At 36.8% G+C, this 14,955-nt stretch overlaps 5 protein-coding genes across 8 annotated transcripts; 2 read left to right on the forward strand and 3 right to left on the reverse strand.

Annotated features, from left to right (window-relative positions):
• Positions 1 to 242: 242 nt before the first annotated feature.
• LOC135146145 (DNA repair protein REV1-like) lies at positions 243 to 4,039 on the forward strand. Of its 3 annotated transcripts, none has more exons than XM_064078304.1 (23): positions 243 to 409; positions 488 to 557; positions 609 to 715; positions 769 to 1,110; positions 1,192 to 1,267; positions 1,388 to 1,447; positions 1,503 to 1,647; positions 1,698 to 1,756; positions 1,813 to 1,893; positions 1,943 to 2,060; positions 2,125 to 2,216; positions 2,274 to 2,393; positions 2,454 to 2,546; positions 2,599 to 2,658; positions 2,710 to 2,796; positions 2,845 to 2,966; positions 3,022 to 3,107; positions 3,170 to 3,315; positions 3,365 to 3,448; positions 3,500 to 3,566; positions 3,626 to 3,725; positions 3,779 to 3,919; positions 3,979 to 4,039. In XM_064078304.1, exons 1-23 carry the CDS (start codon positions 330 to 332, stop codon positions 3,989 to 3,991), a joined length of 2,349 nt encoding a protein of 782 aa, XP_063934374.1. In that variant the 5' UTR covers positions 243 to 329; the 3' UTR covers positions 3,992 to 4,039. The 3 variants fall into 3 exon arrangements, with proteins under 3 accessions (XP_063934374.1, XP_063934375.1, XP_063934376.1); XM_064078305.1 differs by having other exon boundaries at positions 3,809 to 3,919; XM_064078306.1 differs by lacking the exons at positions 243 to 409; positions 488 to 557; positions 609 to 715 and having other exon boundaries at positions 824 to 949; positions 1,012 to 1,110.
• On the reverse strand, positions 3,928 to 4,891 carry LOC135146146 (uncharacterized). Of its 2 annotated transcripts, XR_010283686.1 has the most exons (6): positions 4,820 to 4,891; positions 4,717 to 4,760; positions 4,547 to 4,656; positions 4,276 to 4,497; positions 4,177 to 4,222; positions 4,034 to 4,121 (listed from the first exon to the last, which is right to left on the reverse strand). XR_010283686.1 is itself a non-coding variant. In XM_064078307.1 (5 exons), the coding sequence occupies exons 2-5, from the start codon at positions 4,472 to 4,474 to the stop codon at positions 3,934 to 3,936; spliced, it is 378 nt and encodes a 125-aa protein (XP_063934377.1). In that variant the 5' UTR covers positions 4,475 to 4,490; positions 4,547 to 4,609; the 3' UTR covers positions 3,928 to 3,933. The 2 variants fall into 2 exon arrangements, 1 of the variants encoding a protein (XP_063934377.1); XM_064078307.1 differs by lacking the exons at positions 4,717 to 4,760; positions 4,820 to 4,891 and having other exon boundaries at positions 3,928 to 4,121; positions 4,276 to 4,371; positions 4,427 to 4,490; positions 4,547 to 4,609.
• Positions 4,892 to 4,913: 22 nt separating this feature from the next.
• On the reverse strand, positions 4,914 to 6,353 carry LOC135146105 (uncharacterized). Its single transcript, XM_064078248.1, has 7 exons — positions 6,305 to 6,353; positions 6,182 to 6,239; positions 6,037 to 6,132; positions 5,840 to 5,919; positions 5,585 to 5,721; positions 5,202 to 5,249; positions 4,914 to 5,125 (listed from the first exon to the last, which is right to left on the reverse strand). The coding sequence occupies exons 2-7, from the start codon at positions 6,218 to 6,220 to the stop codon at positions 4,914 to 4,916; spliced, it is 612 nt and encodes a 203-aa protein (XP_063934318.1). The 5' UTR covers positions 6,221 to 6,239; positions 6,305 to 6,353.
• A 353-nt stretch (positions 6,354 to 6,706) lies between these two features.
• LOC135146106 (tRNA (adenine(58)-N(1))-methyltransferase non-catalytic subunit TRM6-like) lies at positions 6,707 to 11,595 on the forward strand. Its single transcript, XM_064078249.1, has 25 exons — positions 6,707 to 6,758; positions 6,823 to 6,910; positions 6,999 to 7,132; positions 7,184 to 7,230; positions 7,287 to 7,343; positions 7,427 to 7,518; positions 7,570 to 7,653; positions 7,712 to 7,751; positions 7,812 to 7,896; positions 7,964 to 8,079; positions 8,138 to 8,226; positions 8,313 to 8,401; positions 8,466 to 8,523; positions 8,573 to 8,708; positions 8,765 to 8,903; positions 9,778 to 9,861; positions 9,956 to 10,051; positions 10,112 to 10,179; positions 10,242 to 10,347; positions 10,399 to 10,639; positions 10,702 to 10,771; positions 10,825 to 10,955; positions 11,019 to 11,065; positions 11,125 to 11,299; positions 11,356 to 11,595. Coding segments are annotated over exons 1-21 (1,911 nt in total). The 5' UTR covers positions 6,707 to 6,757; the 3' UTR covers positions 10,763 to 10,771; positions 10,825 to 10,955; positions 11,019 to 11,065; positions 11,125 to 11,299; positions 11,356 to 11,595.
• A 155-nt stretch (positions 11,596 to 11,750) lies between these two features.
• Positions 11,751 to 14,028, reverse strand: LOC135146107 (general transcription factor IIH subunit 4-like). The gene is made up of 15 exons (XM_064078250.1): positions 13,991 to 14,028; positions 13,776 to 13,871; positions 13,599 to 13,715; positions 13,398 to 13,491; positions 13,136 to 13,223; positions 12,970 to 13,079; positions 12,860 to 12,919; positions 12,724 to 12,804; positions 12,619 to 12,673; positions 12,489 to 12,566; positions 12,299 to 12,429; positions 12,201 to 12,248; positions 12,069 to 12,150; positions 11,943 to 12,008; positions 11,751 to 11,881 (listed from the first exon to the last, which is right to left on the reverse strand). The coding sequence occupies exons 4-15, from the start codon at positions 13,440 to 13,442 to the stop codon at positions 11,751 to 11,753; spliced, it is 975 nt and encodes a 324-aa protein (XP_063934320.1). The 5' UTR covers positions 13,443 to 13,491; positions 13,599 to 13,715; positions 13,776 to 13,871; positions 13,991 to 14,028.
• Positions 14,029 to 14,955: the final 927 nt, after the last annotated feature.

A 14,955-nucleotide genomic window follows, 5' to 3' on the forward strand; every position in this document is an offset into this window, starting at 1 on the left:
TGCTTAGATAAAGTAAAAGAAAGATTGTTATACTTTTTACAAAGTTATGTATAGTTTGTATGCTTTAAATAACACTAAAAGGGCCGTTGAAGTACAAAAAACTCGCATTTATTCCTCGTTCCTCGAGCAACACGGAGCTGTGGGGTCGCTGAGGGGCCTTTAAAAGCGAAACTAATCCTCTTCGTTCTCATCCACTCAAATGCGTACGCGTTCGAGGAGAGCCTTTCCCGGGCGCATATCTGAATATACTTTTTTTGTACATAAATTGTGAAGACTGGGTCTATTAAAATCTCTCACTGCTATTTTTTCCTGCATTATTATATAATACTATGTGGCACGATCATGGAAGCTATATCAAGGTAAAGAAAGCTAAACTTGAGAAGCAGCAACAAGATATCCAAGATTTGGGGTTGTTCGTTACTGTACTTAGCTCTTTTGGCTCTATATAATTTTATTATATTCCATCTTTTAAATAATTATTGTGTAGCGCATCGCTTTTTAAAGGGATGTCTTTTTACGTTGATGGCTATACCAGCCCGTCTGCAATGGAGTTGAAGGTAGTTTTTATACAAGTTATCTTCATATTACATAACACATAGTACAATAAGCACTTAATAGTTAAACATGGAGGTATTTACCACCATTTCTTTTCTTCGTCAAAAACTACTCACGTTATAGCTACCTCTGTTCCTCCAAGAAAACATAACCACTTCAGGTATTCTGACAACCCAATTTTATTATTGCTGGACTGGTGTTATTAATAATTAGAAAACAAAAAGTCGTGCGGCCCAAATGGATTACCAGTTGCATTGCTGAACATAAATTATTAGATCCTTACGACTACCTCATAATTCCAGAGCATCAGAAAACAATATTTTTTCCAGCGGATAACCGGGATATCAACGTCGTCGATGAGAGAATTAACCATAGCGAAGTTACTACCAGCAGTGTTACCTCAAATTTAACTACGAACAACATTCATGAGAATGATAATAATAATATTAAAAGCAGTAACAGTAATAAACTTCAAAATGAAAGTCTGAGAACACTGCTAGAAGAGCATTACACGACAGACACGTCTTTTATTAAGGCATATTATCGAAGCTCGAGGTATACTTTTGGTTATTTCTGCTCTCGGTTATAAACAATTTTTTTGCCTCTTCTTAATCGCAAGTTAACTTTTTATTTTAGGCTTAGTCACTTGTCTAAATGGAGAGCAGAAGTGAAAGAGCTCACTAGTTCTCTTCAGAAAAATACTGCCAAAAAGGTTGGCAGCCACTTAATTTACAAATTATTAGATAACTTTCATATATTTTGAACTTAGTGTGTGCGTTAGTAATGTTTTAAACGTTAATACATATACCTGTAACATTTTAATTTTTTTTAGTCTTCTCAACTAAATTTCATAACAAATAAGCGCTTGAGGTACATCTTCCACGTGGATATTGTATGTAGCTGTAACTTACTTGATTTCTTCTTTATACTAAATTATACGTGCGCAGGACGCCTTTTTTGTTAGTGCAAGTCTTTTGCAGTTCCCACAGTTTCGCGAGTTGCCTGTGGTAATTTGCCATTCTCAAGCGGACTCGTCTAGTTTCGCCTCGACCAGTGAGATTTCCAGTTGTAATTATGTAGCTCGTCAAAAAGGTTCGCGCAAATACTTTTGCTTAGAAGCAACAGAATTCATGGTAACTTAGGAATCAAAAGTGGAATGATGCTTTGCCGCGCTAAAAGTTTGTGCCAAAACCTTATCACAGTATAGCTATATATATAGTAGTGGTTACTCTTATTATTATTGTTTATGACACTTAGCTTCCTTATGACTTTGCACTCTACAAAAAAGTGATGGGAAAGTTTTACGAAGTGGTTATGTCTTATTCAGTCGATGTACAGGTTTTACTTACTTTTCTTTATTTTATTTTTTTTAATGTTCTTCCTTAAGGGCGTGAGTTGCGACGAAGTGTTTATGGATGTCTCTGCAGTTGTTTCGGACATTACTGAAGCGAAAAATCTCGCTGAAAATATCAAACAAAAGATTTTATGCGAAACGGGCTGCACTGGTACTTCCAGTGTTCTTTATAAGAGTCTCCTTGAGTATATGTGGCTCTACTTTTTTATGCCTAGCGTCAATCGGTGTCGGCTCGAACATGTTTCTGGCTCGGTGTGCAACCAAGTTTGCCAAGCCTAGCAATATATATCACCTTGCTCTCGAGAATGCACGTGTTTTTCTCACTTATTATACTTTTTTTATCATTACTGCCCAACTTGCTTAGTTTGAAGCTATTTCTTCGGGATTGCCGGTGAGGGAATTGCCAGGTATCGGGCATTCCCTCAGTAAGCAGTTGTGGGACAAAAACGTACGGACCTGCGCAGAATTGAGACGGCTTGATATTGTTTCGATCCTTTTCTTGACGCTCCGCTCCCTCTATATTAGCCATATCATTGGTTGAAAGGCCTTCTTGCGGTCCACCTTTGGTAAAGGGACGGGAGAGCTACTATATCGGCTTTCCCGCGGCATCGACAGGAGCCCCTTGAAAACTGTTCAGGTCGTTGTTCTTGTTGTTGTTGCTGTGTTTGCACCCGAGTTTTCTTTATCAGCCACGAAAAAGTGTGTCTGTGGAGATTTCGTGGGGCGTTCGCTTTCGGGTTGTAGAAGAGGTTTATTTATTTTGCTTCTTTGGGAAGTGCTATGAAACTCTTCGCATGAAGGTGCATAACTTTATTAAAGAACTTTCTTGTGAGCTTCACGAGCGGCTTGAACGGTTAAGCTCTACAGGGAAAAGTCTCACTTTAAAGGTTTCCTCTTTTAAGTTTTTTTTATAATTATATATTATGTCGTTGAAGGTGAAAGCGGCGAAGGAGGGACACGAGCGCCCCGCCAAATTTCTCGGCCACGGAGTCTGTGTGGAGTTTAGTAAAACCTCCAAAGTTCCCGCCATCCATAACTCTTCTGTGATCTCAAATTGGTGAAACTGGCGCCCGCCATCAGCATTATAAATAACGACAGTCATGATAATGCAGCTCTATTGGCTTATTTGACAAGTTGTGCATCCACCCTACCAAAATCCGGGGGATAGGGATCCATATTTCTAAGTTGTTTCCGAAAGGTATGCATTTTGCAAGAGGCGTACTGGCCATTAGGGGCCCTAGCTGTCACCGTGCTTACTAGGGGGACTGGCCACTCGCTATTTGAAAAAAGTCGAGACGAGCGAGAACAGCGCTGCAGCCACTAGCAATGAAGCTTCCGGCGTCTCAGCTAATCACAGCGGAGAAAATGAGAAGATCTTCTACAGTAGTCTACCTTCCCAGTCAAAGGTTTCCGCGCTTTTCTACTCGTATGGAATGGAACACTTATGGAAGGAAGGTTGATCCTCACGTGTTCGCCAGCTTGCCTTCCTCCGTTCAGAAGGAACTCCTCTCCGCATTCGAGAAGAAGAAACTTTATCTAGTTAGTTGTTAGTCCCCTCGCCCAAATGGCCACTTTTGCATGCTCTTATAGGCTTCTCGGCATAATGACGGGCGGTTAAAGCAAAGTCTGGTCTCCTTTACTACCTTCCCCCTCATTGGTTTGTCTTACAATCTTTTCGGCTTGTGTGCGTACCTCTCAGCATTCTATTGGTTGCAGAAGTTACTGCCATGCTGCGGGAGTGGATACCAGCTCACGAGCCCGACTTCCGGGAAGTCGATCTTTTTATTGTGTACCTTTTGCAGCTCCTTGAAAACAGGTAAAATGCTTTTCCTTTAGAGGATTATTTACTAGCCTAGCGTACTGATAAAGAGAACTATCGGACGTTCGTGATATTTTAAGGCACATGACAAGCCTGGCCAGCATTAGCCCAGCGTGGACGAATGAAGCTCGCAAAGTCTCCGAGGCTGTCCAGCAGTGGATGATTCACAACTGGGGGGCGCGACTAAAGCTGTAGCTGCCTTTATTCACAGGAAAAATAGTAAATTCTTACATTGGACGTCTATTCGCAGCGCCCGACCTTGAAACGCCTTCCCGTCTACTGCAAAGTCGAGTTCGGGGGGGAAACCCTCGACACTGCCCTCTTGCAACGTGGACGCTGCTCTATTCTTTGAAAAAGACCAGAAACTTCCCCACGAATGTTCGAGTAGCAGATCTGATAAAATATAGTTACGTATGCGTTGCATCCTACACGTTTTTCTGTTCAGGACCTTTTTTATTGGCCGCTATTGAAAACTCGCACACGTCTCTGATTTCCTGTATATGAGAGCTGTGACACAATGCAATTAATAGGAGATGCCTTTTCCTACCTCGAGTTCTTCGGGGCGCACGGCAGCTAAGAGCAAGTCTCTTACCAGAAACCATGTGTTTGTTTGGGGGGCTATGATTATTCTAGTCGAGCAGTCCTTGATAAAACAAAGTTGGGACGGCTATCCCTCCCTTGATGACGCTTCAGGATACCTCGCGGTTGCTCTCCGTTAGGAACTTCCCATGGCATCGGCTGTGCATTGTGATATACAACGAGCTGAATTCTATTGGAAAGCTTTATGCTCAACGGATAATGAAAGAAGAAAGCACTACTGAGGCTGCGAATAGTCCAGTCTTGGTACAAGTTCTTGCGATAAGCTACAAAGGCCTCGTGAGCGCGCCGCCCGTTAACTAGCCAATCCCAAAGAACGCAGAGTTTTCCTCTTGGTAGCAGCGGATGAGGTAAGCAGAAGGGCTCCAATGGCAAATGAAAAGTTTTGCACCTGAACCGCGAAAAACTTGAATATTTATTGAAAGTTCCCTTTAGCTGTTGATCAATTGGGCTTTAGTGGCTCAATAAAGAAGCAAAATATTAGAAGAGCATGCCACGTGGCTTGCATCCCCAAAGCACGCGCAACCGGTAGTGTACACGGACCGATCGTTATATGTGACGCAAAGTGTGTCAATGTAGCTCGTTTTTCTAATAATAATAATAACAATAACAACAACAATAATAATAGCAGTGGTTGTCATGCCCTTTTGCTATAATATATGCAGCCTGGCACAACGCAGCGGCCCTGTTTGCAGCACTTTTTATGTTGAGGCTTTCTATAATTGCATCATGCCCTCCCGTTGGGATGGCCCCCACCGGCAGACTCCGGAGAGAAGAAAAATCTCTACGAGTCATCCAGCCTTGGAAGAATTAGAGAACGTAAGCAGTACTATAACTTGTGTAAAACTATAGTTGGTAATAGAAATATTGTTTTACCTGTTATAAAATCTCGGAGGGAATCATCGTCTCCCACCACAACAATCCCTATGAAACGCAAAATTAAAGCCTCTAAATTAGACGTTCTGATAAGCTTCTTATTTGTAAATTTTAGTTTTTAGAGAGAAGGAAATCTTTACGGTGTTTAAAATTTATTTCAATTATTGTTCAAACTTTTATATATAAAATTGTTTATTTTATTACTTAAGTAAACTTTTTCGTTATTATACGTCATAAAAAATTTAAATGTAACGTTTTCCAGGTTTTAGTGACTCTCCACAGCTATTTTTAACGACGTAAAGTTACGAGGTAAAAAAAAGTTGCTATTTACTTAATAGTTTTTAAAAACCAGATTGAATTATTTTAAAAGTATATAATGTAACCGTCTTCATCATTAACGTCTAACGTGGCAGCAGTTTCTTCCAGCCGTTCAGAACTTTTAACTTCCAAAACTCGAAGTTTGCATCCAGCCGCTAAAAGGATAGGAGAAACGTACTTTGCGTAAACTTTTCTTGCGCGCCTTAATTTATTTGAATTCAAGAGAAAAAGATTAATGACTCCACGAAAAGGGGTTAAGGTTTACTCATATATTCAAAAAGATTAGAGACTAAGTTATAATAATACGTGGAGCTTGCAACCTGTTGCCGCTCTCAACATCAATAATGACCGAAAGTGAGCGCGGGGCATAACTAGGAGGAAGAGGTTGACCGCCTATGCTCTACATAAATGTCGACAACGTATATATAAAGCGCAAAGGACATATAATAATTATACTCTTAATAACTTCGAGCTTTCGTATAAAAAAAAAAAACTAAAGAGCAAGAGCTATTTATACCGAGGCCAGGGACTGGTAATATATTTGGTAAGAACGAGAGCGAAGGTATTGTGTGTAATAACTAACACCGCTTAAAACCAAAACAAAGGCAGGAATCTATAGTATTTATACGTACTTTATGAAAGAGAAAAAAGAATAATAATACCTTTTTCCAGTGTCGCCAAACAATAAATTTTGTTTTCATTAGATAAGACAAATCTTATCTTTGCAAGGAAACGATAAACAAAAGTTTAAGGGGCAAACTATATTTATTATATAACGTAATCACCTATTTTACCCTTTAAAAGTCTTTTCTACCTACAAACTTCCTCCCCTTTATCTTCAAATTTTTATTTTTTAACAAATTCTTCACCAAGTTAAAGCTTCAAGTAGGGGTTTTTTTATTTATTTCGTAAATAGAATAGAAGCTTAGCTAACTAAATTAAAAAAAGTATCATATTTTTCCATATAGAAGTCTAAACGTATTTTAGCGCAGTTATTTAAATTTATATAAATTATCCTTAAAGGGTGTACTTAAGAGATAATTAATGTTAAAACCTAAAACACTGCTAACATAATGTAGAGAAGTCGATGAGTTAATATACCCTCCACAACTTTGTTCAACGTGAGCATTCAGGTGGGCAATAGTAATTTTTGTCCTATTTTTGTTAACTTTTCAATTGTACGAAGGTGGAATTCTTACTTTTTATTAAGCACTATTAACAAGTGGGTTTGTGCCAGAAGTATTACTTAAATTTTTATTATTAAAAAGTTTCGTTAAATTTAAATTATTACACCTTTTTAAAGTGGAATTAAAAAACTCTGTAAAGGAAGGCGACTATGTCATTTTAGCGAATGCGGTCGGTAAAAAAATAGTTCATGTCTTACCCGGGGCGTAAGTTTTTCCAATTTCAGAAAAATAACTATACTTAAGTTAACTTTACAGAGAAGGTTTATAAGTATATAAATATTTATTGAATTAGTAACACGCGTTACTCCAAGAAAAAAGTTAAGCTGGACTGTTTAGTAGGAGCGAACTTTGGAAGTGTGTTTATAAATAAAAATAATGTATTAATACCCTTAACTCATAAAATAGAAGATTTCCTTGGAGTTGAAAGTTACTTTATTTTTTTTTATTATAGTTTTTTATTACTATTTATACTTTTAGAGATTCTTTCGGGAAACGATAATAGACATCTCATAGATGACAGTAGGGTTAACTATTAATACTGTTAGTGATAATTTCATTTTTAAATTTGTTCTTAATTAAGATTCAAACCTTAACACAGGAAGATATTGAAGAGTTTAAGAAGGATCACACCACCTCTGTACTCTTACAATATTATAAACTCATAATACCATTTACAAGTTAATATAAATTCAACACGTATTCACAATTAAATTTTATTAGGAGTTGATCAATAAACTTGCAGAAAGTAGCACATCTTTTCCTCAAAAGACCAGCTTCTCTCAAGCAAAATATTTTAAGAGAAAACAAGAGAAGTTTGTGAATAGTATTTATTATTTAAGTAGAATTAGTTGTTTTTTATACAGATTTTTACGGGCAATCACTATTCATCCAGTAACTTTACGATCTCTTTGTGAAGTTTACGCACTGAAAGCTCCTAATAAAATATTGTATTTATTTACTAAGCTTATATAAAGAATATATATTATCGTTATATTCCTGTGATAGAAGTCTCAGAGCTGACATGCTTGGCCAAATTTTGTCACACGTGTGCTTAATAAATATTTGAAATTAATTTAAAATTTATTCTTTTTTAAAAAACTAATAGTCTAATGTTCGGGCTGGTTCTCGTTGTATAGTTGTAGAGACGACGCTGGGATTGTTAACTGGAGCAGTTTTACAGCGGCTCGCCGGTTTTTTTTTACATTTTAATTTTCTTCTCCATCCCCGATTTGGTTATATACTCCGCGAACACTGAAGGGCACGGCCTTCTTGTTCAGCTGCACACGGGAGACCAGGGGCAACTGCACCTTGCGCATCTCTTGAATTTACCTGCAAACCACTTTCGAGTTTTGAGACAGTTTCCACTGCACAAGGTTTTTTCGACGGCTTATAGGCTACTATTATCAAAGGTTAAAATAATATTTTTATCAGCTAACATTGTCTAAAGAGGAAGCAACAATAACTGTAGAGGACATTGAAGGGGACATGAGAAAACGTCTTCCTGTCACATCGGACCAGCGGTAAGGCAACTTTAGTTTGTGACCTTTATAAAATCTTACAAGAAAGAAAAAAAACTTAATAACTAATCTGATTTAACTTTTTATAGTGAGAAATACGAAGAGCGTCATCGCAAGCGAGTTAGCACGCGACTTTCCATCTCTCAAGCTGCTCGTGATCTTCAGGCAGACTTGTTTGGTGGCCGTTTCCTTTGGTATGCAAGGATTCCAACAGCGCGCTTACGTTCCTCTGTAATATATAGACTCACTGATTATCGCCACAAAGTTTGCACCATCTACAATTCTATACGAAACTTTAAAGTAATAAATTTAGTTATTTTTTATAATTTTCCTATTATAATTTTTATAGATTGCTGGCACCCTCCAGGCCTTTTGTTGTTTATTGCACATCGATGTCGCCTCTCCTTCCTTTATGTAACGAGCTTAGAAACAATCCAGATTACATTCGTGTGGAGTTAATCGAGATCTGGACGCGAGACTATCAGGTTCTCTATTAAATTTAGGGCAGTAGTAGGAAATAATATTGATAGTTGCATCAAAGGTACTACCGCAGCGGACACATCCAAACATAAACATGACAGGAACAAGTGGCTGCATTCTTACAGGAATAAAAATTAATAATTCGGATCTGGATGGAACCAAAGAATTTCAGAAACAAAATTTAATGTTTACTTCATCTAGTAAACGTTGTAAAAATGAGTAGAATCATATATGTATAATAAAGTGTTGCTTTTAAGCTGTTAATAAATGTAGATAAAATTTTATTTGCTTTTGAGATTTTACTAACCGAATAGCCCGGTGCTTGGTTTTTCTCCTCTTATAGTCTTATTATATATTGAAAACTTGGTTGTAGATGAACTTTTTTTTTTACAGAATAGTACATTAAGGACAGTTTATACTTAGTTGCCTTTACTAAATGTAACACTATCTTAAGATTAGAAACTTTTCTTAATAAAATAATATACTAAAGGCTTCTAACAGGGATATGAATCTAAATGGAACATTGATAGTTCTTATGTTATTAGCTATGCAATAGTAAAAGTAACACATGTAAATTATTAACTATAAGCAATGTATATATGTTTCGCAGTTAAAAACAAGTGAATGGAAGAAAATTTTCTTAGATAGATTATAGAAATAACCAAATTCATCCTTGTATACTTTATTTAAAGACCGTGATAATGCAAATCAAATTGTAGACGTAATAGTTTTTATAACAAAGCCTATAAAGGGGGGGGGATGGTCAAAGAAAATTGTACGTAAGTTTTATGGTCGGTAGTTTCACTTTAAGAAAGGTTATAAGCTGGGCTGTTTGGTATACTTCGTTTTAAGATATTGCAATAAGTTTGTAAATTAGCTAAAATAAAAACGATCTCGAACAATCTTTACATAAGGGCCTCGAATATACATAGCCAACTGTTCCTACTTTACAAGGAAATGTTTCTCTTAGCTAAATCGCTCCTAACCCGTCCTAGGTTTTTCACCTACTAAACCTCTGCACGCATTTCGATACTGTGTACAAGTAGGTCCTACACTTTTGCCCTTCTTTGTTAGAATTATTAAATATGAACGATAGGACTCAAGATTATCTTCAAAAATTAGAACAGTTTCCTAAAGTAAGAACGTCAGACTATCAAAGTTAGTGTAAAACTTTCTTATCTATACTTTTCATTGTTTGATTAATTTATCCGGACTTAACTAACGTTAAGATACTTTTTTATTGTCTTCGAAGAAATTGCAAAACAAACAATATCACACAAACAACTAGAATCGTTTTATCCAACAACTTGCGAAGAATTTAAAAAGTTAGAAGAAGAAGATAACAGTGGTTGTTGTTATATTCCGTTTCATACTATGCGCTATTATATACATAATAATATTACTTAAGATTATTGCAACTCGGGGATTATCAATATTATTGTTAAAGAACTAAAAGGCCATGAGTTTAAATTTTTAGTAAATTTATATTAAGATTTTTCTATCCTTGTAGTATGTTTATGCTCTTTTTTTACGTTTAGTTGAAAGAATTAGATACTATTTACTTGATAAAGCGAAACATTTCCAAGCAAAGTGGGTATTCAGTAGAGCAACAACGGTTACTTTTCAAGGGAAAACCTTTGAAAGGTGAAGTTTAAGTTAACTAATAAAATAAATTAAAGTATCTAGTTTTATTAGATGAGTCTACATTGCGTGAGGCCTCTTTGGTTAATAACTCTAAAATAAACCTGATAATAAAAGCTACGAAATCACATGAAAAAGAACATCTTCCAGGAGAAAGATCTCCGTTTCAAGAGTTTGGACACCAAGTAGAGCACACCTTTGACAGAAAACTTAACATTCTTACTACTACCCATTTCTGGGAGAAGTTAAAAACTGCCTTAAAAATGGTCGGGATGACTGATGTTGAGGCCGAAAAGTTTATATATCAACTTCAAAAAAATTTAGAGTAAATAAAAAATTATAGAGCTTTTATTGCAGGCACTATGACGTCTGGGAGAGCCGCTGTGCTTTTTTTAATTTTATACATGAAAATATATAGAACAACAAGGTTGAAATTTTTAAAATCCCTTAAGTTCTTTTGTAAATAACTTCTATCTCTAGAAAAGATCTGCTACTAAGGCAAAAGTAAATTCTAAAGGGCAAGACATTCTTTTCTCTTTCATGAGCGTTGATATAACCTTTTTTTTTAGAACAAAAGTATAATTGTAGTTGAAAGATGAGTTGCTGAACAGGTACTTAACTCAGTTTCTTCTTACGCCTAAAAGGAACTTTACAAAATCTTGTTTGTTTTGAAGCCCTTTTAGTATGACATATCGAAGAGAGCCAACATACTTAGGGATTGGTGCTGCACTCGCCTTTTTAATAAAAAAATTGGTCTAGCGACTTTATTTACTTACGTAGGCAATTTTAAGTACTGTCGTCTTCTTTATGGCATTGAAGCCACTGCTAGAATAACAAACTCTTTAAAAACGAAAAAGGTTGAGTGATTCATTTAGATTATTTTTATAATACTATTTTCCAGATAACTACTTAAAAATATACTCACACTTGGAGGCTGTACCGAGATGAATCAAGTGTTAGTTTTTTAAATATGCTTACAAAAGTTTTAAATTAGTTATGCTCGCTTAAAAGGGAAATAACTTGTAGGCAACTGAATATCGTCCAGTAGTAACTTGTCTTCAACAGAACAAAAGCATAACCGAAATTACACGCGTATTAATAAGCTGTTATAGTTAAACCTGGTCTACCGTAGCTATCAGAAGTTCCAACCATGCAACTCCTTCCTATCCGCTTTTCTTGAACTAGGCCTTTTGGAAGGTCACTGCTGCTTGTGTAGTCTCTTTATGTTCTCCAATTATTTTTCCGTTCTATAAAGTTTATCGGGGTTTTTGGCAAGAAAAAAATATATATGTATGCTGAATTCCCAAAGCTAGATATAACCTTCTCTTTATTATCTAATCGTAATCCCTAAGCCAACCACAAGTAAACCTAATAAGTACCAGTAAAAAAAAAAAAAGAGGATTCCCTTAAAAGCTTTTAATCTTTAATTTGTTTCTTTTTTTTTCTTTAAACCAAGACTTGATCTGCTGGTGTCCCGCTGCCGTAACAACAAGAAATAACAAACAGTTTTCTTCTGCGGCACTATAAAGCAAGCAATCTACAATAAAGAACTTCAGCAAAGCATAACCACTCGTGCGGTAAAGAAGTAGAATGTCAACCGTTTTCTTCTGCTATCTTAATAATCTTATTATATTTCTTGAGACTCATATCGGTGTATAAGTAGGCTAAACTCGTAAGTATGAGTTAGCCGCACGTACACAAATAGCATAACGACTAAACCTAACCGTCTCTTAAGCTCAGTCGTTTAATTTCTTCCTCCCACAGACGTATAGAATGGCAGACCGTCTCTGGCACGGGCAGTCGGCCCTAATAGGGGTGCGTTACTGGGATCTCAATGCAGTAGATTATATAATGACTTTCTGGTGCAACTGCGGGTGCGCGTGGCTAGTCAGGTAAGTGATGATCTGTGCGTATAGTATTCCACTACTAAGAAGAGAGAGGGAACTAAAGCAACTTGCTCTGCCGTGATTCCCTTGAGAAACGCTTTTCTTACGCTACTGCGGGATAGCACGCCGACCACGAGGTTACTGAAGCGGTGAGTCAACTTCACAAAGTGGTGGAGGAGACTTATCTCGAGGGCGCGTTCTAACGCACCAAAAGGCCGCCGTACGCACCCACAGGCGATGGAGATAGGAAGAAGGTACCCGTGTACGCGTACAAGCGCAAGTTTGTCTCTACGATGATGTACTTGCGATACTCGGAGCCGTCCTTCCTAGAGAGCCCTGTAGACCAGAACATCACGTGCGCTCCTCCGGTCACGGAATAGCAACTTACCTTTTAGCATGTTAGTGGCAAGCCGCGTGGGGCAGTAAGCCAGGGGCGGTTCTTGCTTGGTGAAGGTAAGAAATGCAATCAATCTATGGTCGGTAACTCTTTTACTCGAAGGTTAACGAGCCCAATAGTTGAAAGATCTCTCAGCATCCTCTTCTGAACAGCCGTCAGATTTTCTACAAAGTAACACTAAACCCATATCAATCAATTTATTAATGTATCTATTATATTTAATTATATCTACTTTTCCTGTTTTCGAAAGTGTAATTTGGAATAAAAGCGTGACCATTTCTTCAAGATTTTCCTGCAAAACCCGTAAAGACCGAGAAGCAAATAATATAATATTATCTTAACCTTGCCGGCTTTTCTATAATCTAAATACGACAGCAGAAACTCCCACAACTGCAAGTGGCTTTCTTGTAGTAGAAACTGGAAGCCTTTTTGAGTTAACGTCGCTCCCAAATCTGCCGGCAAGTACTGGCAGCAGGAGTCAGAAATAAACAGCAGAGTGGTAAAGTACGCTGGTGGTCCAGTAACCCCAAGCTCACAAGAATGCTGATCCACCAGTGCTGACTTCCTCCTTGAAACAGCAAGTACCACAAGACTTTCTTACAAAACAAAAAATCATTATAAAAACTAAAATTAATATAATTTATCAATAATGTATTGTGGTTTTTTTAATAAAGAAATCACAATTATAACTATAAATTAAACTAGTTAAAGTTGTAATATTCGTTTATTTAAAAAAATTGTAAAAAAAGAAAAGGAATAAAAATAACCACCTCCCACCGGGTAATAGCGTCATCCTCTTGATTAAAACAATCCATTCGTGTCTCTAAATCTGAACTTATTAAAGTTCTATAGGGAGAAAAACCTCTATTTTAGTAATAATAGTGCGAAAATGTTTTATTTAAAATGGAGTAGAAGATCCGTTGATAAAGAATATTAAATAATAAGGCTAATTGGTAAGACATTTAAAATACTTTTCCCCGCAGAGAGCTACCGTAAGGGCACGCTTAAAGTTAGCATTCAGATTTACTAATTTTTCCCCAATTTCGAATATACCAAGTCTTTGTAATGGTTCTAAGACTTTTAAGAAACTACAGGAAGCAGTTGATAAATTTCGTCAAAGGTAAAGTTATTGTTATAGAAGGTTATACTCGGTAGTAGACCAAGTAGCTATATGTGTCAATCCCACCCGTTTATTTATAAATAAAAGACGAAGGACATAGACTCTTGCCAAGAAAGGTAAAATCCTATTTAAAAAAAGTAAAACGATAATAGTTAAAAACTTATTCAAACAAATATACAATGCTCCATAATAGCAGAAGATCTTTTATATAATAATAATATTAGAGTAAAAAGTAAGGGGGACCTAAAAAGAGCCAATGCAGTTAAGGGATGTTGGTATAACTGAATACGAAAATTGGGACTTAAGTTTAAAAAATAGTTTTCTACTAAATTTGACATATTATAGAAAATTAGACGAGCAAAAGCATATCTACTTTTATAATAATAGAAATCATCAGTAGAGAATGCCCTGAATCGAAGTAATCAGAATTTATACGGCTTCGTGTGGCCTCGTGTGCTTAAAGGTTTGGGTACGCTTCTGCAATCAATTGAAAAATTAAAATAACGTGTAAGCGAATCATAGTAACGGCTGTTAATAAAAACTTATGTATAAAATTAAGGTTAAAAAAACTTTTTTTAAAAGAGAACCGTAAGAGTTAATATGATCACTTATCATAGATGATTTCCTACCACGTTAAAGAAAGCGTCTATTTTTAAACGTAGTGGAAAAGCTTACACCCATAAATCGGGAAGCGGGGTCAGCCTTAGTTCAACAGGTTAGGATGTCCTGGAAAAGATTACGAAAGCTTTAGGGGCGCCTAATATCAGTTTTTATTGGTCAGCAACAGCCACAACCACAGCCGACATTACGGCAGCTGTTAGTAATTTTAACAACGAATTTACCCAGCTTGCTTGAAACTGTGAGGACTAGAATCTGTTTGCAACAGTTTCTAAACCAAAGATGCGCCGCTCCATTCGACCATCTAGGAGCTGTTACAACGTGAAGAATTGATGTGTGCTCTAGCAACGAGGCACCTCTTCCTAAGGACGCATTTAACCTGTACAACTTTGTTTCGTATCACGGTGGGGGCGTGGCGGTCTTGGTAACACGTAGCATTCAACGTCCTTCTATATCTCTGTCAGCTCTACAAAATCTCGAGACAGTGGTACTTCTCTGGGTATGGCCGACCAGGAATCTGTAACTGTGATGGCCGTCTACAAACCCCCTAGGAAACTAATACCGCAATCCGATTTGGACGCTATTCTTGC

Source organism: Zophobas morio, unplaced genomic scaffold (assembly GCF_036711695.1).
Source record: "Zophobas morio isolate AGI-343-1 ecotype UQ-CSIRO unplaced genomic scaffold, CSIRO_AGI_Zmor_V1 ptg000213l, whole genome shotgun sequence".
Classification (NCBI taxonomy): Eukaryota; Metazoa; Arthropoda; class Insecta; order Coleoptera; family Tenebrionidae; genus Zophobas; species Zophobas morio.

Coding starts and splice junctions, on each gene's coding strand:
- LOC135146145 (XM_064078304.1), top strand. CDS start 330: ATGTGGCACGATCATGGAAGCTATATCAAGGTAAAGAAAGCTAAACTT. Junction 410..487: donor CAAGATATCCAAGATTTGGG/GTTGTTCGTTAC, acceptor ATTATTGTGTAG/CGCATCGCTTTTTAAAGGGA. Junction 3,567..3,625: donor TACTACCTTCCCCCTCATTG/GTTTGTCTTACA, acceptor TATTGGTTGCAG/AAGTTACTGCCATGCTGCGG.
- LOC135146105 (XM_064078248.1), bottom strand. CDS start 6,220: ATGAAAACAAAATTTATTGTTTGGCGACACTGGAAAAAG. Junction 6,133..6,181: donor TTTGGCGACACTGGAAAAAG/GTATTATTATTC, acceptor TAAATACTATAG/ATTCCTGCCTTTGTTTTGGT. Junction 5,126..5,201: donor CCTCCGAGATTTTATAACAG/GTAAAACAATAT, acceptor AATTCTTCCAAG/GCTGGATGACTCGTAGAGAT.
- LOC135146107 (XM_064078250.1), bottom strand. CDS start 13,442: ATGGATTGTTTTAATCAAGAGGATGACGCTATTACCCGGTGGGAG. Junction 12,920..12,969: donor ATTATAGAAAAGCCGGCAAG/GTTAAGATAATA, acceptor CGGGTTTTGCAG/GAAAATCTTGAAGAAATGGT. Junction 12,151..12,200: donor ACCCGCAGTTGCACCAGAAA/GTCATTATATAA, acceptor CACCCCTATTAG/GGCCGACTGCCCGTGCCAGA.
- LOC135146146 (XM_064078307.1), bottom strand. CDS start 4,474: ATGCACAGCCGATGCCATGGGAAGTTCCTAACGGAGAGCAACCGCGAG. Junction 4,223..4,275: donor TGCGCCCCGAAGAACTCGAG/GTAGGAAAAGGC, acceptor TCTCATATACAG/GAAATCAGAGACGTGTGCGA. Junction 4,122..4,176: donor AATAGCGGCCAATAAAAAAG/GTCCTGAACAGA, acceptor ATATTTTATCAG/ATCTGCTACTCGAACATTCG.
- LOC135146106 (XM_064078249.1), top strand. Junction 7,654..7,711: donor AAAGCTCCTAATAAAATATT/GTATTTATTTAC, acceptor TTCCTGTGATAG/AAGTCTCAGAGCTGACATGC. Junction 8,227..8,312: donor CCTGTCACATCGGACCAGCG/GTAAGGCAACTT, acceptor AACTTTTTATAG/TGAGAAATACGAAGAGCGTC.